The sequence below is a fragment of the Vulpes vulpes genome, chromosome 11 (assembly GCF_048418805.1).
Source record: "Vulpes vulpes isolate BD-2025 chromosome 11, VulVul3, whole genome shotgun sequence".
In the NCBI taxonomy this organism is placed as follows: domain Eukaryota; kingdom Metazoa; phylum Chordata; class Mammalia; order Carnivora; family Canidae; genus Vulpes; species Vulpes vulpes.
The window spans coordinates 66,496,655-66,524,188 of NC_132790.1; the positions used below are offsets into that span (position 1 = coordinate 66,496,655).

General features: G+C 33.3%; 1 protein-coding gene across 3 annotated transcripts in view; it reads right to left on the reverse strand.

The window, feature by feature from the left end:
* Nucleotides 1-27,534, reverse strand: part of ZCWPW2 (zinc finger CW-type and PWWP domain containing 2) — a 127,026-nt gene that overhangs the window by 47,939 nt on the left and 51,553 nt on the right. For all 3 annotated transcript variants that reach the window (XR_011995245.1, XM_026006370.2, XM_026006369.2), the window contains exons 5-6: nt 10,867-10,981; nt 200-246 (exon numbers count right to left, since the gene is read on the reverse strand). Coding sequence is in view for 2 of the 3 variants with exons in the window: in XM_026006370.2 (XP_025862155.1) it covers nt 200-246; nt 10,867-10,981 (162 nt within the window). In the remaining variant the exon portion in view is untranslated. The remainder of the gene's footprint in view (nt 1-199; nt 247-10,866; nt 10,982-27,534) is intronic.

Genomic DNA, 27,534 nt, shown 5'->3' on the forward strand with positions numbered 1-27,534 from the left:
ATAACACTGACATAATCATAAATATTAAATTTCCAATGTCAACCTAAAAAAGGAAACATATACACAACCAACATTTAGAAGAAAAAACTCATTATATATCATTTTGCTTTTAAATATTAATTCAATTTTATTTTAAAAATAGCTTTAATCAAATGGAATTTGAAGTCTGCATATTTTATATAATGAAACATGATCTTACCTTTTTCCTGGCTACCACAGCAACTTTGCCATCTGCTTTGGATTTATCTGTAAGATAATAAATTATGGCTGTTTCGAAAAAATGCCTATACTCCTGTTTAAATAAATGCAATGTTATACAATTATAATTTTCTACTTTCTTATACTATGTGTTTTTAATGGTTCTTTTGATCAAATGCTAACAAACTCAACTTCCTAGGGTTGAGTAGAACAGAATAATCCAAAATTAATAACATTAGGGATTCATATACTTATTTGACAAACTTCCTCCCTTAAATCTAATTGGTTGGACATTCTCAAGTTAGCATCTAGTTTATCCTATTCTAGGCTCTAGGCTTATGTGCTCTGAAGTATATAGGATTTGGAATGAAATCCTAGTGACCTCTACTTGGACATCTACTCCATGCAGATACAGGGTAAAGACTTTACAGAAAATATCTTATTTAAACTTCATGATAATCTTGTAAAGTATGTAGTCCATCCCCATTTCACAACTGAGAAAGTTGAGGCTAAGTACCATGCCTGAGGCCATGCAATCTCTAATCTTTATGTCTGCTGCCTCCATGTAGGAACCCTAAGCAATACTCAACAAAAAAGAAGACTACAACCAGATAGAATACAGAAAGTCATTTTAAGATATTATTTTGATATATGCAAAACTGTGTGAATTAGTACAAATTATTGGTAATAATAACTAATTGGATTTTTATGGGTTCAATGTAGAATTCCATCTAAATGAATTGTACATAAATTATACTCACACATATGCTTTGTTAACTTTAATATTATGGTAATGAAAAATAAATAGAGCTATGGACATTAATATTAAGGTTTTAGGGTTACATTTAACGTTAAAGAAAAATATACAGAAATTTAATTTATCAATATAGGACTATAATTCACAATGAACATGTAAGATAAACAAAAAGAATAAATATCCATGAATATAAGAGTAAATAAATGCTTGCTATCTAAAACCAAATTTTGCAGTAAGAAACTAATTACTGGCATAAAACACAGAAATCCAGAGAAGCAGGTTATTATATTTATACCTATAATTAGCTGGCCACATGTAAACTGCCCTCTTTCTTATGTTCAGTTGTGTGCCTGGAATAATCCTTTCTTCTGGAATGCCCCTTTTGTTCCCCACTGATGAATGTACAAGACCATTCACCATCACAGGTGATTCCTCCATCTAGGAGAAATAACCACCTCTGTTGCAAAACCACAGTCTTCCTAGGACACAGAACCTTCTTCCTTGTATTATGGTTACTTCTATATATGTCTAAGCACTCTACAAACTAGAATGTGCTGTAAAGTCAGGGACCATGCTTATATGCAGAAGGTGTTCAATATTTTTTATAATTAACAAATGTACATGTATTTTATTAAAAATCTTACATGGATCTGAAATATACATTTTACTTGAACAAATTAATATAATTTATTAGTTAAAATACATAGAATGTGTACATTACTATAAATTACTATACTAGAGAGTATAGGATATAGAACACTGTATATTCTCAGGCCTTTTGTTTCTTTATTAATAAACCAGGATTAAGAATTATAACCTTATTGGTATATCTGAGATTCAAATAATAGAATTTACATAAATAAAATTTCTAAAACAATGTCTGGTAGATAAGAGATTATCAACAATGTTCTCTTCCATTTTAGTTAATAAAGAGATTCGGGGTATCTATGTGTTTGTGTGTATGACAGAGAGAGAGAGAGAGACAGACAGACATCTAACCCTTGGAATACTAGGAAAAACAGTCTAGTGATGACACATTTTACTGCTGTATCATCTTGTTAAGTGGTTCTATCATTCTCCCATTTAAATAGTTTCTTTTCAACATCATTGGAAATAAATTGATGAGTAATGATAAAAAAATCAAAGATTATTGAAATTCCATAGTTTATTTCAAATTTATAAAAGGGTCCTGATGATAATTATAAGACACGGATAAATTCCGTTGTAACTAAAATTTTTTTTTATTTTGAAGACCACTAATAACAATAAAATCATGATGAAATATCAATCTGTACATGTAGTTTAAAACTACACAAAAAAGTAACTCGAAAACTAAAACTGGATCCGATGGACCCTGATCATATACTGAGAGTTAATGAAAAAAAGGATACAAATTTGTTATGTTTCTCATCAAGATATATGTCATTCTTATGTAAAATTTCCAGTAGGAAGACAATTGGGAACAGAAATATATAAACTGCTGTTTAAGGAACTTTTTATGTTGAAAAGCTGTACAATCATCTCCCAGTGTAACAAAGAAGTGTTTTGGGGGAGCATCAACAACCATTCTGATTTTCAAAGGGATATGCCAAAGGGAAAGTCTGATGTAATGCTGAGAAACATTACAATCATTAGCAATTTTCCTATTAATAACAGTAAGTCCATGTTCAACATCAGCAACATTAAACACTTTCTAAGAGCTGAATTTTCCCTAGTGAGAAAGGTTTAATTTCCTCCCTTCAGAAATCTCTGCATGTAGGGACCCTCACACAGAGTGAAAAGCAGTTAACAGGAAATGTAGATTTGGATAATTAAAAGGGCCTTTACTCCTCTTCTGGGCTATATTCACATCATAGTTTTAAAGGGCAAAAGAGGAGCTGCAGGTAGAAAATGAAAATGTTCCAAGGCAGTAGAGGTGATTATGTCTCATGAGTCATAACAGATGTTAAAATTGTTTTATTTACAAGCATATTAGAGAGGAATACAAATATTAACATAAATCAATGGCTTCTTTTTTAAAAAATATTTTTTTTAAAGCTTGTCCATTCATAGCCTCAGAAAACTTGTCAGTCTATGCTTCTTTAAAGATGACAGCTGAAAGAAAGCATTTTCTTAAAAAGGTATAGGATAGTCTAGTTTCCTATCTGGCATGTAAAGAGCTTAGAACTCACACTTCACCCTCACAACAAGTAAAAAGCTGAACAAATAGAAAATCAATAATTCTTCTTAGATCCCTTAGAGAAGTGAGGTCACAGGGCAAACCACTGCCCCCAAATTTGGAGAGACAGGTGAATACAAAGAATCACAACTTAATGGAGCAGAAACCTCCACAGGAAGTAGTGCTGGGGTAGGAACACATGAACTGTAATTGATGAATTGCTGCAGCTTCAATGCAAACAGCTGAGAGACAAAAATTCTAGGGGGACCCAGTCATGCAGGAGGGAAGCACACTTTTGTGAGTGTACCTACAGGAGCTCTATCAGGTTCTCACAGTGAAGACTGGAGAAAAATATCTTTCTGCTTCCTCAGTGGGGGTGAGAGGGAAGTAACCATTTGAAAATATGCCAGGGCATATTCAGTTCTTAGCAAAAGAATATTAGCCCTCAAAAGAATATTTTACCAGAACCTAACTAGTTGTGTTTTTTTTTTAGAGCCTTACCAATTGGTGGTGGTGGTGGTGGGGAGATATACTCAAATCTAGCCTGCTGTATGTAATCTTTCGTGTGGGGGAAGGGAAATATCCAACTCCAGCTCCCCTTTAGCCATCCTGTACCATGTAATGGGGTGTGGGGTGAAAAAATGAGAAGCACCTGTGCAGTTCAAAGCCCAGGACTGAGACCTAATCAAAGAACCATAGCCGCACATCACTTACCATTACACTACTAAAGGCCTATTTACCAGTTTCTTTTACATGATACATCATGTTTGCCTTTCCACAAAAAAATTACAAGACATACTAAAAGGCAAAAAACAATCTTAAGTGAAAGAGCAAGCATCAAAAAGACCCATATATGTCAGAGATGTTGGAATCATCATACTGTGAACTTAACAATGCTTAATATACTAAGACTCTAGAGTTAAAAGTAGGCAACATTCAACAACAAATGGGTACAGTAAGCAAAGAAGTGGAAATTCTAAGAAATAATAAAAAAGAAATGCTGGTGATTAAAAATGCTGTAACAGAATGAAGACCACCTTTGTTGGTTTCATCAGAAGATCAGACACAGCTGAGGAAACAATCTGTGTGCCTGAGGATATATTAATAGAAATTTCTAAAATTGAAAAACACAGAGAAAAAGATTGGAAAAAAAGAACAGAATATTCAATATTTATAGGAAAAACCACAAAAGTATAATACATGTATAAATGGGAATACAAGAAGGAAAACAAATAGGGAAATGAACAGAAGAAATATCTGAAGCAATAATAACTGGGAATTTCCCCCAAATAAATATAAGACGCCAAATCAAGATCCTAAAAGCTCAGGGAACAATAAGTAGGATAAATACTAAAGATAGAAAATCAATGACAAAGAAAAAAAATGTTGAACAAAGCCTGGTGGTAGGGGATGCCTTATAAATAAAGGAGCAAAGACAAGAATTTCATTCAATTTCTCTCAGAAACCATGCAAGCAAGAGGAGAATGAAGTGAAAGAATTACTGTTAAGAGGAAAGAAAAGCATCAAATTAAAATTCTGCACCCTATGAAATTATCCTTTAAAAATAAAAGGATATATACTTGAGAGAATTTGAGAAATCAAGAGAATTTGTTACCAGTAGATTTACCTTGCAAGAAATGTTAAAAGAGAGAAGGAAAATGATGTAGAACAGAAACTTGGATCAACATAAAGAAAAGGAAGAGCATCAGAGAATGACTGAGTGAAGGTAAAATGTAAACTTTAAATTTTCTTATTCTTTATCTAAGTGAAAACAAATTGTTCAAAATAATAATAGCAACAATATCTTCAATTTAGGAAAACCATTTTCCTAAGACTTTTTTTCCCTAAAAAGCGGTAAGAAGAAAGGATAATTGATATGCTAAGAAAGGAGAAGAAATAAAATTATATAAAACGCTCAATCAAAACCAAAAAGGTGGAGGAAAAAACCCCACAAAAGGTGAGGCGTCTGGGTGGCTCAGGTGGTTGTGTCAGACTCTTGATTTTGGCTCACATCATGATCTCAGGGCTGTGAGATCAGGCTCCATGCTCAACATGAAGCCTGCTTAAGATTTCTCTCTCCCTCTCCCTCTGCCTCTCCATCCCTGTCTCTCTCTCCCTCTCTAAACAAACAAACAAATAAACAAACACAAACACGAAAGGCAGGAAAAGAGTGAAAGAAAAAGGAACAAAGACAAAAGGAAAACAAATAGAAAACAGTAACACATATGTTAGCTATTAATCTAACTCTATCAATAACCACTTTAAATTTCGATGGTCTAAATATACCAATTAAAAACAAAGACTGTCAGAGTGGAGCAATTATATGCTGTCAACAACAAAAAATCCCTCAAATTAAATAAAAAGACACATAAAGATTAAAAGTAAAAATATATAGAAGGATATGACATACCATGTTAACACTAATCAAAAGAAAGCTATTTTAATAGGAGTGGCTATATTAATTTCAGACAGAGTAGGCTTCAGAGCAAGGAAAATTATCAGGGATAAAGAGGAGCATTACCTAATAATAAAGCCATCATTACTCCAAGAAGACATAATGATTATTAATATGAATGTGTCTAACAACACAGTGTCAAGGCATATACCACAAAAATTGATAGAAAGCAAGGAGAAAAAGATGAACCCACTATTATAATTGGAGACTTCAGCAGAAATGAATGGGTCCAGCCAGTAGAAAATCAGTAATGATTTTACTGATGCAGTAGTTCCTCTTTATCTATGGGGGATATGTTCCAAGACCCGCAGTGGATGCCTGAAACCATGGACAATAATAAACCCTATATGTACTGTTTTTTCCTATGTATACATAGCTAAAATAAAGTTTAATTTATAAATTAGGCAGAGTAAGAGGTTAACAACAATAACTAATAAAAACAATTATAACAATATACTGTTACAAAAGTTATGTGAATGTGGTTCCTTACTCTCTCAAAATATTGTATTGTATTCATCCTTCTTGTTAAGATGTGAGATAAAGTGACCACATGGTAAGATGAAGTGAGGTGAATGACACAGGCACTGTGATGTAGTGATAGACTACTATTGACCTCCTGACAACAGATTCCTAAATAACATATAGGTCAAAAAAGAAATCTTAAGAGAAATTTTAAAATATTTTGAATTAAATGAAAATGAAAATACAGTTTATCAAAATTTGTTAAGACACAGTGAAAGCAGTATGCAGAGGGGAATTTACAGCATTAAAATGCAAATATTATAAAAGAACAAAGACCTAAAATCAATAAGCTAAGCTTCAACCTTAGGAAACTTTTAGAAAAAGAAAAGCAAGTTAAATCTGAAGTAAACACAAGAAAAAATTAGAGCAGAAATCAACGAAATAAAAACCAGGAAATCAATAGAGGAAATAAAACAAAAAACTGTGTCTTTAAAAAGATCAGTAAAATCAAGAAGACTCTAGCCAGTCTAACTATGGTAAAAAAGAGAAAAAACAAATCACTAATATCAAAAATGAAAGAGAGGGCATCATTACAGATCCCAAGATATTAAAAGGATAATAAAGAAATGCTGTGAATAACCATGCCCAAAAATCTGACATCCTAAATGAAATGGACCAATTTCTTAAAAGACACAGTCTGCCAAAAGTAATAAAAGAATAAATAAACAATCTGAAGAAGTCCATAGTTTTTATAAAATTGAATAAATATAATAACCTTCCAAAACAGAAAGCACCAAACCCTGATGGGTTTATTGGTGATTTCTACCAAACATTTAAGGAACAAATTATACCAATTCTCTATAAATTCTTCTATAAGATAGAAGCAGAAGGAAAGCTTCCTAATTCATTCACTGAGGCCAGTACACTAAAACCAAAAATAGACATTACAAGAAAACTGCAGACCAATTTATCTCATGAACATAGATGCAAAAATCCTCAATAAAATATTACAAGTCAAATCCAACAATATATAAAAAGAATTATACACCACAGACAAGTGAGATTTACCTGAAGTATACAAGTCTGATTTAATATTCAAAATCAATTAATATAATCTATGACATCAAAGGTTAAAAAAGAAAAGTCACAAGATCATATCAATAGATGCAGATAAAGCACTTGACAAAATCTAACATCCATTCATGAAATTCTCAGCAAACTAGGAATAGAGGGAAATTTCAATTTGATAAGGAGAACCTACAAAAATCCTATAGCTAACATCATACTTAATGGTGAGAAAGTCAAAGCTTTCCCACTAAGGTTAGGAATAAGTCAAAACCATAGTTCCCAGATCACCATTCTTTTCAATATTTTAGTGGAACTCATAGCTAATGCAATAAGGAAGAAAAAGGAAATAAAACGTATAAATTGAGAAGAAATAAAACTGTCTTTCTTAGTAGATGATATAATCATCTATGTAGAAAATCCAAAAGAGTCAAGAAAAATACACATGGAACAAATAAGTAATTATAGCAGGTTGTAGGGTACAAGGTTAATACACGAAAGTCAATCACTTTTGTATTTATAAGTAATGAAAAAGTAGGATTTGAAATTAAAGGCATATTACCATTTACACTAGTGCCCACCAAAATAAAATACTTAGGCAACATTTAAGAAAATACAGACAAGATTATATGAGGAAAACTCTGATGAACAAAATCAAAGAATTTAAATAAGTCTAGGCATATTCCATATTTATGGACAGAAAGACCAAATATTGTCAAAATGTCAGTTCTTCCCAACTTGATCTATAGTTTCAGTGCAATCTCAATGAAAATCCCAACAAGTTATCAACAAATTCAATCTAAAGTTCTTATGAAGAGACAAAGATGCAAATAGCCAACACAATATTAAAGAAGGATAAAGTCAGAGGACTTCACCCTACCTGACTTTAAGACTTACTCTAAAGCTACAATAATCAAGGCAGTGTAATATTGGGAAAAGAATAACTAAAATATCAGTGGAATAAAACAGAGACTCCAGAAACAAACCCAATAAATAGTCAACTAATATTTTACAAAAGAACAAAGACAATGAAGACAGTTTTCAACAAATGGTGTTGAACAACTGGATATCTACATGTAAAAAAAAATGAATCTAGATATAGACCTTATACCTTTCACAAAAATTAACTCAAAATCACATATCTAAATGAAAAATGCAAAACTAAAGAACTGTTAGAGGGTAACATAGGAGAAAATGTGGATAACCTAGTGTAGGCTGATGACTTTAGATATAAAATCAAAGGCAAGATCCACAAAAGAAATAATTGATAAGCTAGACTTCATTAAAATTAAAATTTTCACTCTGCGAAGAACGCTGTCAAGTGAATGACGATAATCCAGAGTGGGAAAAAGTATTTACAAAATATCTGACAAAGGACTATTATCTGAAATATACAAAGAACTTTTTTCTTCTTTCTCTTCGTGTTTTTTTTTTTCAGATTTTATGTAAATTCTAGTTAGTTAACATACAGTGCAATATTGGTTTTAGGAGTAGTGATATACTGCAAATGGCAAAATTTCATTCTTTTTGATGGCTGAGTAATATTCTATTGTGTATATATACTACATCTTCTTTATCTATTCATTAGTTGATAGACATTTGGGTTTTTTCCATAGTTAGGCTATTGTTGACAATGCTGCTATAAGTATGTGAAGAACTCTTAAAACTCAACAATAAGAAAATGAACAATTGAATTAAAAAGCAGGCAATGAACAGATAGCTCACCAAGGAAGATTTATATATGGCAAATTAGCATACGAAAGGATGTTCATCATCATATATTGTTAGAGAATTGCAAATTAAAACATCAATGAGGTACCACTACAGACTTATTAGAAAGGCCAAAATCTAGAACATTAACTACACCAAATGCTGGCAAGTATGTGGAGTAATAGAAACTGTCATTCATTTTTGGTGGAAATGTAAAAATGATGCAGCTACTTTGGAAGAACAGTCTGTCAGTTTCTTATAAAACTATACCTTTATCATATGAAATGGGTCTATATTTTTAACATATCATTACAGATTTTAACAGTGAAAGAGTTGCATCAAACGTAATAGTGTGCCAATTTCTGCAGGGTAGGAAGAATATAGGCCAAGAAATTACTAGTTGTTATTTCTAGGTTGGAAGAAGAAATTTTGGAGTAAAGAAACCCTCATAATTGCTGGAATGAAGTAAGTTGTTTGCCTGTAAGCTATTCATCTTTTGTAAAATATCTGAATAATGGCTAATTACCTCTCAAAATTACTTTTGAACACAGTAATAAGCTGAATATTAGAATTCACCCTGGAAACGCAAGGACTATGTTGTCTATTTTGGAGATAGTAAAGAATGAGTGTGAAGTGAGTGAGCCTATTATGGCAAAGACTAAATTCCTAGAAGTCTCTTTGTGACCCTCCATTCTGGCTCCTTCAGGGACAAAATCAAAATCTTTAGGAATAGCACTTATTATAATCAGACTGAATTACATCAAATTCTGCATGCAAAAATCATCAGACTTTCAGCAAGAAAATGGTCTGCTGCAAAATCAATGAGAAATGACCTCTCTCTATGGTCTCTGGCCAAGCAAGAAGTATACCAGCACATACAATAACAACAAAGACACAGCTCCATACTTATTGAAAGAGTATTTCTACTGCTGATGTGAAATGACTATACTATAACTTAAAAAAAATAACTATGTTACTTCAAAATATTAATATTGAAAAAATAAAAAAACTAAATATTTCAAAGTTTATTTTGGTTACACAAGAAAAATGTATAGTCCATGAAAAGAATAAAATTCTATTTGTGACAATACAGGAAGTGCAACCTTTACCGCTAATAAACAGAGACATTATATTTTCAGAAATAAAATCACATTCATAGTAATAAATGTTTCTTTTCCCAGTCTCATAGTAACCAGAGTAATGTGCTTTTCATTCTTTTTCACTCTTTTTAAATCAACTTATTTCCTTTAAAATCTAAACTTAAGTAGCTAGGTTAATATTTGAATTTTTCTCAAATAAAATGTTTTCACACCCAAGTTTCAAAGAAATATATATTAAAGTCCAAGAAGAAACTCTTACTTTAAAATTCAGTCAGTACTAAAGGCCAGATCCTTCTATAATCAGTTTTAGAACTTAAGATAATAATTGTTATTATCATTAAGCAAGCAAATTAAGTTTATTGAAAATCATTATTTTTATGTGACAATCATATTCAGTTAAAAATGTGTCCTACCTACTATAATCCTTCTGATGAATTTGTTTAAAAAGCTATATACAAACCATAATATTTATGATTCAAGAGAACTTTCTTTGAAAATGACCTGAAATCTTCCCATATTTTTTCACCTCACTAAAAGTTGAAGGTTGTTTTTATCTCAGCCCTGAATTTCTTTAAAAATAAAACATTTTAAAAAATACTTTGTTCTGAAATAATGCAGCATGTATAAGTGAAAGTTTCACCTCAGAAATATATTTTAAAGCCACAGCTTCTAATCTTGAAACATATACTTTGAAATACACAAGAGAATTTACGTAGTCTTAAAGATGATAGAAGTGCTAATTAAAATCCCTGCATTTAAATAAAATGTATGTTAAGTCACTGAAAATAGTTTCAGAGGGCAAAATACATACTATTAATCCATACAAAGTTTCTTTTTCAATGGATAAAGATATATCACATCCCTATGAAGAGATTTATTTAAATGTGCAATTATATTTTGGGAGGCATACATCTGAATAATCCTCATTTTGGGGTGGTAAAGAACAAAAACCCTCACATACCCTGTTCAGATAGGCAGCACATTTCCAGTCTTTGCTCATGAGAATATCCATAGAGGACGTGGGCTTCTTGTAGTGCACTTTTATACCATTTTCTTTTTTTCTTACATTTTTCTGGCTAAAGAAACACAGAAAAGAAATAAGACTCATTTCTGAATATATAATTTTGTTTTAATATCTACTTGATTTAGCCATTGAGCTGGAATTAATCTGATTTAATGTATGATTGATTATACCATATATTACTTAGACTTTGGTATATGATTATTATTTTATTATTTTAGAGTATACCAAAGTTGTGGGAATTTTGTACATTAAAAGTCAAAGGGATAGATTCTTGATTCACTAAGATAATATTTTAATATGATTCATCTTACATTTAAAAAGTTACAAAAGGACAACCAATGTGACAAAGTAGTCAGTATTAATACATGTTAGTCGAATAATTTGATGCTCTTTTTTTTTTTTTGGTGTTCAATTTTTTTAAAAAAATTATTTATTTATTCATAAAGACACACAGAGAGAGAGAGGCAGAGACACAGGCAGAGGGAGAAGCAGGCTCCATGCAGGGAACCCGAAGTGGGACTCGATCCCGGGTCTCCAGGATCACACCCCAGGCTGCAGGCAGCGCTAAACCGCTGCGCCACCAGGGCTGCCCTTGGTGTTCAATTTTGATGCTCTTTCAATAGCAATGATATTGAAGTGGTATAAGTTGAAAAGCCAAGTTTCTTATTTTAAGAAAATTAATTCTATTCACATCCAGTTTTGGTGTTATCACAGACAGGTGACATTCATACAAGTTCCTTTAAGCCTTTGCCCCAATATCTTTCTGTAAAATGTGGGTAACAGTATATATATCATAAGTTTCATGAGTATTAAATTAAATAATAGATGGCAGTTTTCTGGCACAGTAACACTTAAAATATATAATTCTACTTGAATTCAGGATTTTTCTACATACAAATTAACTTAATATTAAAAAATATTTTGAAAAGAAAATCAGAGTAAAAGAATCTCTATGTTAAAAATAATTACAAAAATTATCTGGCCCAATAATTTTTCCAATGTTATTTTAGAACTTGCCTAAAAAGTTTTTTAAAGATTTTATTTTTAAGTAATCTCTGTACCCAACCTGGGGCTTGAACTTATAACCCCAAGATCAAGAACTGCATACTCTAACGACTGAGCCAACCAGGCCCAGAATTTGCCTAAAAAGTTTTTTATAATACTTTTAAATGTTACAATTTATAAAATGCATACCGTTTTATTTATGGAAACTTTACCATCAAAAAGAATACAGATTTTTATTCTATAATTCAATTCACTACTTGTATACAATGATCATATCTTTATCTTAGATATATAATTTACTCTTTATATAAAAATGTTAATCTCTATAACACCTATATTCAGTTTATTCAAAGAATGAAGCTATCTATATATTTAACGCTCTTTTCAAATTCCACCTTATTCTTGGAATCCCCAAATTAATATCAACTATTTGTTCCTACTATATTTAATATTTCCTTTAATCATTTAATACATTCTGATTTGTATCATAGTTATTAATATTCATGTATGATCCCACCCATAAAATGAAAGGTCCTTGAAGGCAGGCACAAGTTAACATTTGATCTTCGTATCCTTCACAGTACCCATTTGCCTAATCTCATTGTGTATCATTTAAGCATTTAGAAAGTGGTTGTTAAATTGCATGTTGTTCTGGACACGGATTTGTTTGATATAAAAGCAGTGAAACAATATAATCAAACAAAAATCTATTTTTAAAAAAATCTTTGTGCACAGAATATTTAAATTTCATTAATTTCATAGAAAAAGAAATGAAAAGATAGGTAGATACAATTCAATAAACATTAGAAAATGTAAACAGAGTACCTAGGCTAGTGTTAGCAGGTTTAAGATACTCCTGAAACTTAAGTGTTATAATGATGCTAAGAAATTAGTAAGAAATAGCCTAGAAGCTGATATGACACTAAACAAGCGAAGTTGAGGAAATTTCTTGAGAAAAATCAATACTGTAGACAGTTAAAGTAAATTTTGGTGAGTCTGGGGAACTAAAATGCTTTCTTAAAAACCTGTGTTTGAGATTCTTTGAGAATTTATCAGTAAGTATGTGCCATCTAGTGGTAATAAAATTAAATATCTTCAAAGAAAAAAATTAAGACTTATAAAGAATTTTGAATTCCAGAATTAGACTCAGCTATGCATTGTAGTTTTTCAACTAACAAGGGATAAGTGCATATTCTAAAGTGTAGACTGTTACTCCCTACCCACCCCTGGTATAGTTTCTCCCATAGGTATCCATTATTACTAGTTTCTTTCATAGTTTTTCAGAGATACATCTACAAACATTTGTATCATTTATATAAATATAACTCATTTTACAGAATGTTGTGAATAGTTATATGTACATTGAGGTTTTCAATTTGTCTTGAAGACTGCTTCATTTATTAATTGATTTGACATATTCTAAACCCTTGGGATCTATCATTGAAGAAAATAGATAAAGCTTACATTCATTCTAGCCAGTGAAATAGACAATCTATAACAAATCAGTAATGCCTACAGTATATTATAGGAGATTATAAGTTCTATGTAATACAGAAAAGTTAAGTCAATAGGGCAACTGTCATTGGAAAAGGTGACGTTTGAGCAAAGACCTGAAAGAGGTCAGGGAGTTAGCCATGTAGATATCCCAAGAGAGAGTACTCCCAAACAGAGAAAAAAATACCCTAAGGTAGGAGAATACAAACGTATTCAAGAAGCTTCAAAGAAGCCATGCTGGCTGAGGCTGAATGAAAATGGAGAGCAATAGGGAATGAGGTCACAAAATTAACAGTGGCCATATCATGGAGATCCTTTCGAGCCGTTTCAGGAAATTTGCCTTTTATTCTGAGCCCATTCACAGTTCCAAGCAAGAATAACATTTGATTTGATTCATGACCAGAATAGACTATTCAGGGGCATATAGATATGATGACCAGCTACTGCAATAATCTAGGTAAGAAATGATGGTGCTGTAGGCCAGAGTAGCGGCAGGCAGGCACCATGATGAAAAGTGGCAAGATTCTGGACATAATCTAAAGGTAGAGCAAAAGGAATTTCTTGACCAACTGAAAACTGGTTGTGAGAGAAGGAGAGGATGACTCTTAATGGTTTTGGACTGAGCTAGGAGAAGGATAAAATTTGCTGTCTACTGAGAAAAAGGATGTCAAGGAAGTGAGATTTGTGGGGGAAGATCAAGAGTTCAGGTAGGAGTAGAAGATGTCTGTTGTGACATATAAGTGGAGATACCAAGGAGGAGTGTGGTAAGGGAAATCAGGAGACAGAATGGAACTACACATAGAATTTAGGAATCATCCACACACACGTGGCAGTTAAAGCCAAGAAATTGGATGAGATAACCAAAGAAATGAGAAAATAGACGTGTGTATATCCACACATGTGCCATATATGTACCTTATTTATTTGACAAATGCCTTATTAATGAACATTTACGTTATTTCTAATACTATGCAATTTGAAACAATACTATGATAAAATAATTTCTCCATGTGTCATTTTGCCCATGTGAAAGTGTACTGAAGAATAAATTCCTAGATGTTGAATTACCAGGTTTGCAGTATGTATATTTTAAAATTTGGAAGTTACTGGGAATTGACTCTTGAATGAGGTGGTCACAATTTACAATGCCATAAACAGTATGTTTCCTCACCTCCTGGAGAACACTTTTGTTACCAAACTCTTAAATCTCTATCAATATCTTATGGGAAATATGGTATTTCTTTTTAATTATCATTTTCATTTCTTAAATTTAGTAATTGGAGAAATTATTAATATTTTTCCAGCTTTATTGAGATATAATTGACATATACCTGTAAATTTAAAAGCATAACATGATTGGATACATGCATATCTTATAAAACTATTACCAAAATAGGATTAGTTAATATCTCATAAATTCACATAACTTTTGTGTGTGTGTGCATAATGAGAACATTTAGGATCTACTTTTTTTTTTTTTGCAAGTATATAGTCTAGTACTATTAACTTTAGTCATCATGCTGTACATTAGATCCCAGAACTTATTCATCATTTTTTTACATTTTTTTTTCATTTTTTTACATTTTTAAAAGCCATTCTCTTTTCTCTGGAATGACTGTTCAGGTCCTGTGTTCATATTATATTGGTCTTTCTCTTATTGGTTTATAAGAGATTTTTATAAATTAAAAAGTAATCCTTTGCCACATGTATTACAAAGATCTCCTGTTGACAGTTTACCTTTTAGATATTTGTATTGTCATTTATGTTCATTTAAATCTTTCATCCTTCTAGTACTAATTTAGAGGTATGAGGTATACCTTCTACTTTTTTTCTCAAGTAGGTAGCCATTTGTACCCATAGAATTTTAAAAATAATACTACTTTAATTATTTGAATATAACTTTTAACTACTAATTATATTTCCAAGTAGTCTGGAGTCTATTTTTGGATATTACATTGTTCTATTTATCTGTCAAATCACTATTAGTGCCAAACCGCTTTAACTACTTGAGCTTTATTGTAATTTTATTTTATAGGCCTAACCCCTTCTTCTATATTTAATTTTCCTGTACAATTTAGCATTTGTCTTAAGTCCTTTTAAAAAATTGAGATTGCTTTAAAATTAATTTAGGGAGAATTGACATCTTTCCATATTAAATTTTCTAAACCAAGAAGAGGATTATATCTATTTACCTAGGTTTTATTTTCTGTCTCTTAGTAGAAATTTAAAGTTTCATTCATTTAGCTATTACACATGCTTCTTAAGCTTATCCCTGTATTATGTATGTTTTGTTGCTATTATAAGTGGGAACTTTTACCCCTTCATATTTTCACACTGATTACCTGTGTATAGTAATTTATAACTGCCATGTAACTGAATTTTCTTATTGTTTATAATTTTTTTTTTTTTTTTTTAGAAATGAGCTCCATGGATTTTCCAGGTAAACAATCATCTACTAATAGGGATAATTTTGCTCTTCTTCTTTCCTGTATGTGTATTTTTGCTTCTTTCTTTGGCTAACTGTATTAGCCAATTCTACCAAGACAATTACATAATAATAGTAATCTTATATACTTTTAGAACCCAATTTCCTACCTGAACAATCAATGTCTTCTCTAATTAAAATAAAACTTTCAGTTGAATGAGTCTGTGTATTTTTCAAGACATGCTGAAGTGATTCACACTTATCTAAATAGAATTCTCTGCAGAAGTTACCAGAAAATGTTTATTCGCAATCATCTTCATAAACTAAGCTGTTTAAGACATTATCATAATCTTTCAACTGGAATATGCCAAAGAAAAGCTTCTGGATTGAAGGAAATAAAGGCTCAGCATTTCACCAAACATAACAGATTAATTCCATATACTAATTATTAGGGCAACGTTCGTGAAGGATGAACGACCATCATGCTTGAATAAATTATAGTAATAATACTGTGATTAGGTTCAATTTAAAAATACCATAGTATTTAATGACATAAATGTTGAACTTGAAGTTTTACATTTTGGACAAAATTCAGCAAAGGAAACAATGTTGTCTTAAGCCTAAACTAAGGCAAAAACTAGTTTCCTATCTTTTTTCTTAAGATACAAGAACTTTGGGCAGCCCGGGTGGCTCAGCGGTTTAGCGCCACCTTCAGCCCGAGGCCTGATTCTGGAGACCCTGGATTGAGTCCCACGTCAGGCCCCCACATGGAGCCTGCTTCTCCCTCTGCCTGTGTCTCTGCCTCTCTCTCTTTCTCTCTTTCTCTCTCATCTCTCATGAATAAATAAAAATCTTTAAAAAAAGATAAAAACTTCTTTTTTAAATACAAAATTATCTCTCAAAGGCATGAAAATATCTACATTTACCATTTCATCCAAAAGTCAAGTAAGATAATTAACTTTAGATTTAACAAAGAATTGTTCAAAACCAAGTGGTATAGAAAATAGGATCCAAACTCAAGCAGAAAATAATTGCCATTCAAAAATCACTCTATTAAACTAGAAATTAGAGGTTTCTAAACCCTTGACTGAAATCTATCACAGCTCTTGTGACTTTCCTGGTAACTCTCAGGTAATAAAATGTCCCCTAAAATTCAAAAACTAAAATGTCAATTCGTACATAAGAGATAAAATTTCAAACTCCACTTTAAGTTAAAGCTTCTGTCCTCCACCAGCTAGAGGCATACTTCAGGCTGAAGTGGACCTCCTTTTCCTCTATGTGCTTCTCTTTCTCTCCCCACATCTTCTGGGTTCTCTGCGATTGAAGAGATTAGGTGTGGAGAATGGAAAAAAATTCCAAAAAAAAAGTTTTTGACCACGACTACAGCAATTTGGGGTTGGTGCTTTATGGGTTCAGCGTATTTTTTTTATTATGGGGAATCTTGTGTTTTTTTTGGAGAATGGTTTCTATCAACTAGGAACAGCTCCCCCTGACAGAGGAGGTCATTCTTTTAGCTGATTGTTTTCAATCCCCCACCCCATAACCATTTCACTGCATTATTCTGCCTAGATTGCAAGGGAGCAGCAAGCCATATTGGGTGGGGACCCTTTTAAAATGACCCTTGATTCTTTTTTCCCATGTTGGCTGCATCATTTCTCCTCTAAACCATGGTAATGCTGACTATTCTCAGTGCCTCTAGCTCTTTTCACTCTGCTGCCAAACCTGATAACCAGATACTCTCACTCTGTAGATTCCTCGGAGGAAAGCTGGACACCAGTATGCTGTGTTGCTCAAGCAAGAGTATACACATCAAGCTCTCAAAAAAATCCCTTATAGATGAAAAGCAACATCTTTTCTTTTCCCAAGATGAAGAGTGAGGAGGTGTACTTCTCCTCAGGGAAAATGCCACAGAATGTCATTATTTTCTCCAAAGAAATTTTGTAAGCTTAACCCCAAACATTTTATATCCTTGCATAAATTGGGCTAAAGGCTGCCATGTTGGTTTTGGCCCATCCTTTGCAACGTGAGAATAATTATTTTTGTCTTCATCTTTTGCAGTCATGAAGACCTATGTCTTTCACTAAAACCTGGGTATATGTAATAATGCTAGAACTTTCATAGTATCTTCCATCCTGAAAACAAAACAAAACACAGACAAATTTTCAAATATACTTAAGAAGGAAATTTTAAAGGCATCTCTTTAACAGACTTTCAAGTTGCTATAAGCTCATCAAGTCAAGGAGAAAGATCAAAGATTTCAGATGAAGTCATAGAAAGGACCGGACATCTTCAAATTCCAATAAATACCATGATCCTAAGAAGGGATATCATGCCCTTCATTATGTTTATAATATTCTGGAAATTTGGGTTTTCTCAGTTTATTAAATTTAGGGTGGAGGAGGAAAGTAAGTAATCATCATAGAAAGAGAAGGAAGACACAGAGTCTAAAAATTTGTGTGAATTTATGAATGTAAATAAGATGATTCTTGATAGATGTATTCTTGGTAGATGAATAAACTAAATATTTGGAGTAAAGATGAAGTCTGAGACTACTAACACATGGCTAGACAGGGAAGATAGTACCTTGTGTCTGAGAAGATTCCTAGCTGTGTCCAAAATTGAGAAGTTCGTAAATGACTGTCCTATATGATCTTGTTCATGAGTATTAGTGGCTGACTGAAAGGACTTAATATTATTTTTACATTTCCCAGGATTTGAGGGAAAATTGAATGTCCTATTTTATTCAATAAAGTTTTTGCTGTCATCACATACTAATATGGAGTGGCAAAGTCAACGAAAATAACATATATCTGTTTGTCCACCAGTAAGGCCAGAGGAATGAAATTTGCAACCCGGCAGAAATTCTTCTTTTGTTGCTTTGTATTTTAAGATTCCTTTTCCACCTCAGAGTTAATCAAGATGTAATGATCTGATGTTGTAGCAGGATAAATCTTATACCTCAAACTTGTAAGCATTACTGATTTTTGCTAAATAAAATACAGTGTAACAGCCTGCATCCAACAAGGATATGAAATTTGATCTCAGTCATTGGGGCCACCCCTTACTTTCCCTAGGTTCATATAAATTGGAAAGAAATTTATGATGCCTGAAAAGTGAAGACAGATTACTCTACAACCCATAGTGGTTACATGAATAGCAACATCTTTGTTCCAGTCCTTTGCAGTCAGGCAATCTAAAGCTTCTTGGCCACACGAGACAAAATAATTTTTTTGGAAGTTGGGAACCTTGATGGCATGGGTTCAACGTCTCTGGGTGGGCCATGATGCTATTTTTTGAGGTACTGCCACTTCTCAGGGCACTGACAGACTTGTCCTCTTCCAAATCTGAAAGGATCCCTTCCAAGCTCAGCTGCTCCTGCCTGTCCATCTCAGAGGCACTGACTTCTCTGTTTTCAGTCCACCCTTTTCTCATCTTCAAGGAATTCAGGTCAGGAAGAAAGGCAAGCTCTGCTTTTGACCTCCACAACAGAAAACTCCCCGGCACATGGGAACACGGGAGCCTGACTACTTTTTGGAATATGTGAAAGGGGAAAATACAATCAAAACACGAAATACTGTCAATAAAACTGGTGTTTGGTTGGCTGTGGGCAAGAATTCCCTAGCTAAGGGACTTTGAATATCAGCATAGATAAGCAGGTGGTAGTCCTTCCTCCTCTCCCCTTGGCACCTTACTTCCTAACTCTACCTGTCCTTTTCCCTTAATTTTCTCCCATAGCACTCATTAACAATTAACATACCTTACCTTTCATTATTATTTATTTGTCTTAACCTCCTAATTTACGTCTCACAAAGGCATTTGAATTTTGTTTTGTTCACATCTAAGCCTAGAAGAGTTGCAAATAATAGAAGCTGACTAAATATTATTATAATTAGATATTTTTTTGTTCAATGTGGCATTGATTAAATCCAGTTAGAAAACTGGAGATGAAAATGAAAGCTACTGCATTTTAATCCTGAATTATTTAATAAACCCTAGAAGAGTAAAAGAAAAATTTATAAACATGATTACTACTGGGCATTATGATATGGTGATATTACTTCTAAGATAACATAAACTTCAATTTCTGTACAGAAATCAGATCTGTAAAATTCTTCATGGGCCACTAATTTATTCCATGATATTAGTAAGTATATTTTTTCTTAGAAAAAAAGTGTCTAGGGGCAGCCCGGGTGGCTCAGCAGTTTAGCGCCGCCTTCAGCCCAGGGCCTGATCCTGGACACCCAGGATCGAGTCCCACATCAGGCTCCCTCCATGGAGCCTGCTTCTCCCTCTGCCTGTGTCTCTGCCTCTCTCTCTCTCATGAGTAAATAAATAAAATCTTAAGAAAAAAAAGAAAAAAGTGTCTAATTTCAAGTACTTTAGATACTACAATAAAAAATAGTACCTAATTTTAAGACTAAAGTAATTCAATAAAATGCTTTTTAATGTGACCTCTTTGGGGGATGGTAGAGCCTCACTACAATCCTGTACGTACAACGGTAGCATCTAGAGTTCAAAATTATGATTTTGGTTACATCATTATTAAAGTTAGCTGCAAAATAAGTACTTATAATTTAGAAAATTTATCTTTTAGACACAGCGTTGAGCATATATTAAAGATCTGAAAAGCCAGAATCATAGATACTTAGCCTGCTTTACTGAGCTTCATAAATTTATTGAAATGACTTCAAATAGTGACCATTACTTTAAGTTATTTCTTACATAATATGCCTTCAGAAACATGAGGATATAATTCACAAATTTCATAATCTAAAAATATATAAAATTTTCCTTTGGAATGCATCTCTCCTGAATGTTTGAGGATCAACACTACTGCCTATTCTAAGGTACTCTGCCTGGTGATTTACGTTAATTGATGCTATTTATACATTCAGACTTGTAGTGTAGCTCGCTGACTCTAACCATGCATTGCCCTGATGCATCGTTCTATTTACTAACACACCAAAGCAATCGCTCTTCTCCTCTGTTGGGCAGATTGTTTTCACTTAAAGCAATTCAGTAGAAAGTTAATCACAAGGATATCTTGTCTTCTTTAAATTGGATTTCTGCAACAACAACCAGTAATCTAGACAGTAAGAACATTCCCATTCCTTTGATGCACACTAGAAGATAGCCACATCACACCCATGTGCATCACACACTCGACTTCCTCCCCTCTCATCTCTCATCTTTAGCATCAGTTCATATAATCTTTAAGTCAACTCTGGATTATTTAGATAGTGTATTCCAATTATTGAACACCTGAAGCAAATATTGCTTTCAAAATCATACTAACTTACTGTTTATTCTAAGTTTCCTATGGACATAAATAGCAATTTTGCTTACTCTAACTCAGAAGGATTTTAAGATCAAAATAACTTATGTCCACTCTCCACACTACTGGAAAGTGTGAACTAGCTAAATTGCCCCCTCAAGAAAAGTTTTAGGGCACCTGGGTGGCTCAGGTGGTTAAGTGTCTGCCTGTGGCTCAGGTCATGATTCCAGGGTCCTGGGACTGAGCCCCGCACTGGGCCCCCTGCTCAGCAGGGAGTTGGCTCCTTTTCCCTCTGCCTCTCTCCCCACCCCTCTCTCCCCACCCTGGCTTGTGCTCTCTCTATCGCTCTCCCTCAAATAAATAAATAAAGTCTTTTTAAAAAGAAAAAAGTTCTAGTCCTGTTTAGTCTGATACCTTACAGGGATCTGAGAGACTATGGATTATATCTGAGAGATAATACTGAGAATGCAATGAGTACTAGGGGAGAAATTAGGAAGAATGAATAAGGAAATATGAACATCCAATTACAGTGTGATTCCATTAGTTAGCTTGAAATATTAGGAATTACAAAAACAAGAACTGAGTATTCCTTCAAAACCTAGGCATAGAGGGTGGAGGAGGAAGACAAGCAGTTTAAAATAGTCCCAATGGAAAATCAGAAAAATCACAGGCTACCAGATGACTTTTTTATTAATTTAGATTTTAACATATACTTACTAAATAATTTGAATATCTAAGCTATTTTCCTATTAGAAGAAATATACAACTGCTACATTCTGTGTAGTAGTGGTTGTTTTTTAAAGAAATCTCAGTCTGACATTTTAGGCTGGTCTGTTATTTAGACTGACATCCTTCTGAAAACAATTTTTATACAACCAATATATCAGTCATTTAGTGTGATGGAACTGAAATCAGATTTTGAGAGAAGAAGTGAAGATGAAGAGGACTGTAGCTGTTGTAGAAGGGAGAAAATCAACTGCCACTAAAGAAGGAAACTATTTGAAGGGACAGAGGAGTGTAACATCATAATTTTGTGAAGATTTGTCTGGTTTCTTCAGCACCACAAACTCATAAACACATTTATTCATTTCACACACACACACACACACACACACACCAACACAATAAAAACACATTTTCATGAATATTTTCTTTAACTAATTCCAGTAGACATAGAAAACAGATATTTATGATGACATAATCTGCTATATAGTGTTCTTGAGATTGAGGAACTATATAGTTTCACAGAACATTCCTAAGTACATAGGTTCAGGAAGAAATATATATGTACATGCATGTGAGTATGTGTGTGTATGTGTATACACAACACTCTCTATATATCCACACAAATACATATGCACACAATTGTGTGTATTTTCTCCTAGTTTTATTGAGAAATAATACACATCACATAACCGTGTGAGTTTAAGGCATATGGCATGATTGGTTTGTTTTGTATATATTGTGAAATGACTACCACCATAGGTTCAGCTAACATCCATCTTTTCATATAGATACAATAAAAAGGAAGAAGAAAAAACAGAAAGATTGTTTTCCTTATGATGAGAACTCTTAGTATTTACTCTCTTAACAACTTTCCTATATATCATACAGCAGTGTTAGCTATAGTCATCATGCTGTACCTTATACCCTAGTATTTAATTTACCTTATAGCTGGAAGTGTGTAACTTTTGATCACCTTCCTCCAATTCCTTTCTTCCACCCTCTGCCTCTGATAGCCACAAATCTGATCTCTTTTTCTATGAGTTTGTTGTTGTTTAGATTCCACATATAAGTGAGGTCATATGGTATTCATCTTTCTCTGTCTACTCATTTCACGTAGTATAATGCTTTCAAAATCTATCCATGTTGTCAAAAATGGTAAAATTTCCCTACCTTTTTTATGCCTAAATAATAATGAATGGTAATATTTTTTAAAATTTATTCATTTATGAGAGACAGAGAGGCAGAGACACAGGCAGAGGGAGAAGCAGGTTCCATGCAGGAAGCCTGACGTGGGACTTGATTCCGGGTTTCCAGGATCACACCCTGGACTGAAGGTGGCACTAAACCGCTGAGCCACCTGGGCTGCCCCAGGAATAGTAATATTTTTTTTGTTTGTTTTTTTGTTTTTTTTTTTGAATAGTAATATTTTTAAAGAGCTCTTTGGGAGAATGTGATAATGAGCAATTTGGGGAACCAACAGTAGAGTAAAACAAAACAAAAAACCAAAACAAATCCTGCTATCAAGATACCAATATTTGTATCAATAATTACCAATTACTCCTAAGGTACAAGAGAATAAAATAAATACTAGGTTTTAGTGACAGTCATGAAGAAGTTCTAAATCTATTGCTAGGAATCAATACACTAAACATGAAAAAGACACCTTTCACATCTTTGTCTAACTTTGAAAAGTTCTGGTTTATGGTTAATTAATCAAGTTGGCTGAATTAACAGCAGGAGATCAATAAGAAGGACATTGTGATCTTCTATTTACAGATGATACCTTATATGAATTTGATATGCTTATGAAGATTAGAAGCAGATGGTCCAATATAAATTTCAAACAGGTTGACATATAATGTAAAAACCTGGAGTTTGTAATCAGAAGATGTAGGCTTGAGTCCCAGTTCTGCTGCTATATGACCTCAGGCAAGTCACTTAATCTAAACTTCACTTTCTTAACAATGAATGAAGATTACATTGAGATAGTGTATGTAAAAAGTACTTTGTAAAATGTAAAGCATTTTTCAAATGTTCATTATTACTGTCATAAATGATGAGGACATAAATATTTATCATTTGGCCTATGCAATCCAAGAAAATGAGATAGGAACTCTATTCATAGCAGGGAGGAGTTGACTGAGTACACATTTTATTTCCATAGAAGTTCTAATGAAGATCTATGATTATTTTTTAAATTTTACTAATTTATCCAATGCTTGTGTACTATGAGGTGTCAAGCAGAGTTTTAATCACTTTACAACACTTCATTTTAACTTTCTAATAATCTCATGAGGTAGGTACTGTTGTTTTCATTTTACAAATGAAGAAACAGAGTGACTGAGTTTAGAACTTGCCCGAGCTCATATAGTTAGTAAGTGATAAAGTTGGAATTCATACACAAGCCATCAAAGTCCAGAATTTGGGGGCTTAATCACTATAAAATTTTATAGCACTAAAAGGAAATTCTGTCGGGGAGCCTAGGTGGCTCAGGTGGTTAATCATCTGCATTTGGCTCAGGTCATGATCTCAGGGTTCTGGGATCAAGCCCCATATTGGGTTCCCTGTTCAGCAGGGAGTCTTCTCCCTCTCCTTCTAACCCTCCCCTATGCTTATGCTCTCTCTCTCTCTCAAATAAACAAAATCTTTTTTTTTTTTAAAGGCAATTCTGTTGCACAAATCACAAAGATGGTGTTATGAAGTGGCTTGTAGCCCATATCACAAGAAATAGAGTGTGTCGAAAATTAACAAAGAACTGCCAACTAGCACTTTCTGTATCAGGTCACATTTATACTTCTTAGGAATTGGGGGGGGAGGGATTATTAATCAGTAATTGAAAACTAAAATCACCATTGAACATAGGGTTAAATATTCAATTTTATGTTACATATATTTTATGATAATTTAAAAAAGTATCAAAAGTTTGAATCAAATTTATTATGTATAGTTTAAAGAATTTTATATATTCTTTCTAGTTGCAGACTTAAAAAAAATTATTTTTTTGAGATAGAGAGCAAGAGGGAGGGGCAGAGAGGTAACCCCAAGGCGACTCCCCACTGACTGTGGAGCTTGACAAGGGCTCAATCCCAGCATCCTGAGATCATGACCTGAGCCAAAATTAAGTCAGATGCTCAACCAACTGAGCCACCCAGTTGCCCCTCAAGTTGTAGACATTTTTTTGGTAAAACTAAGTATATCATTAAATCTGTAGAGAGAGCCATTGTAAACACTGCTACGTAAAATGATAGCATTAGTAATGAATTACTAGTAATGAAATATCAGTATTGATGAACAGAGCACAGGAAGCACAGAATGTATTGATGATACTGAGTCAACAGATAATTTTTAAGGCCTGTGCTAAAGTGCAGCTATCTCCCACTGCTCTGGCCAGGCCACTTGCTATAGCTAAGGACATTCAACAGACTGGGAGGATGGGTTTAAATCAACCATGAAAATAAGCATGTGCTTATTTGCCCTGAGCCTTAAAAATGTTAGGATTGGCATAATGGATTTTAATCAATAGTACATATGGTTATCAAGACCTGGACCTAAAGGAAAGTTACTTGGCTGCTATCTTCTACTCCATATTTCCTTGTTTTTTTATGGAATATATGTTTATGAGAAAACAATTATTGTATCAAAGAAAGATGCTCAGATTCTATTTCACAGTGAATCATAAGAGCAGGTGGGAGATCTAGAAGAGGATGGTTAAATACATAATGCAGAATCAGTACACATTCTGGGAGATAAACAAAATTATAAAGAAGTGATAATTCTGAAATTTATTTTCAAAGTTAGCTTAATCAGTATTGTGTAGGGTTTAGGGATAATGGGTTTTGCCTGAGTCATGGACTGGTCCTGGCCTTTGGCTAGAATATATGATACAAGTAATCTAATATGTGGGGGAGTTAGTAAAAAATGAATAAGTAAGTTAATAGTTCAATTGTAGACTTTCAGTTATATGATTATGAGTTTTGGATTTCACTATTCCCTAATGGAAGAATGTACCAAAAAGCTACTCCACTATTTTAAGAACTACAACATAAAAGACTCACTTTAAGGCATACCCTTAACTCATAAGGGGTATGACTCTGAAGACAATTTAGTGAGCCTTGTATTTTGTTTTTTGTTTTTTTTTTTAATTTTTTTTTTTTTTTTTATTATTTATGATAGTCACACAGAGAGAGAGGGGCAGAGACATAGGCAGAGGGAGAAACAGGCTCCATGCAGCGGGAGCCCGACGTGGGATTTGATCCCGGGTCTCCAGGATCGCGCCCTGGGCCAAAGGCAGGCGCCAAACCTCTGCGCCACCCAGGGATCCCAAGCCTTGTATTTTGGCTTAAAAACAATGACCTGACTCTGGTTCCTTTAACAGTAACTAAAAACACTTTTAGAAAATTGAGAATTTCTTAGAAAAGATTACTGCTGTTCCAGTGAAGAGTCAATATGAGAAACCTGGGTGATATTTAATACATTTTTCATGTATTTGATGATGAGAAAGGGAGCCACCTGTTCTATCCTTTATAAGTTGAATATAAAGTTGGCCATATTATTTGGATTTGGATTTTTAAACTTTAGTAGAAGTTCACAGCTATCTAAATTCATAAGAGATGAAGTCGGGAGATGACAGAGGTGAATTCAAGAATTTATTTGGAGCAGTCAAGTCAGCATACATAAATGTAAGTGAATCAAAAAGCAGAATAGAGATAGGGAAAGAAACTGGTTTCTTTCAGTTGCAAAGAACATGAAAGATAATATTTCTTATTCTCCTTCCAAATTCCATCAAACAAATCCAAAGTACTCTCAAGGCATTGCTGATATTGGGGACTATTCAGTCGCCAAGGAGTCAGATTAAGAAAGCTCTAACTTATCTCCTGCTTTCAATAGTTCAGAGCATTTCTGTTTACACTAACCAAGAAAAGCATTGCAGCAATGGTCTCTTTCAGTCATGTACTAAAGAATCAAAGGATAAGAAGCTCAATTAGCTTTATTTCCTGCATTGCTGGGAGCATGTTGGTTGATTTAAAAAAAACAACACTAAAATTATATCATTTTTTCACATATGATCTTAATCAAAAGAAAAGATATTATTCTCCATCTTATTGTAATTGGTATCTTTTTGGTACTCCTTCCTGTAGATGTGGGTTCGTAGGGAAAGGAAATCAATAATTTAAATGTATACTTCCCTCGTAGTTTCTTTTTTTTTTAAGATTTTATTTATTTATTCATGAAAGAGAGACAGACAGACAGGCAGAGGGAAGAAGTAGGCTCCGTGCAGGGAGCCTGATGTGGGACTCGATCCCTGGTCTCCAGGATCACACCCCAGGCTGAAGGTGGCGCTAAATCGCTGGGCCACCGGGGCTGCCCTCCCCTGTAGTTTCAATGAATAATATCAACTAATGTCTATTAAGAGCCTGCTGTAGTAACTACACTTATCGTGGTGAGCATTAAGAAATGTGTAAAACTGTCAAATCACTTTGCTGCCCACTTGAAATGAATATAGCATCATATGTCAACTATACTTCAAAATAATAATTTAAAAAGCACTTATTATATGACAAGCAGTATGCTGAATGCTTTGCATATATTATCTCAGTTAACCCTTTACAACATCTTTATGAGGCAGATACTATAATAACCTCCATTTTATAGTGAGGCATGTGGGATTTGTAAAGACTAA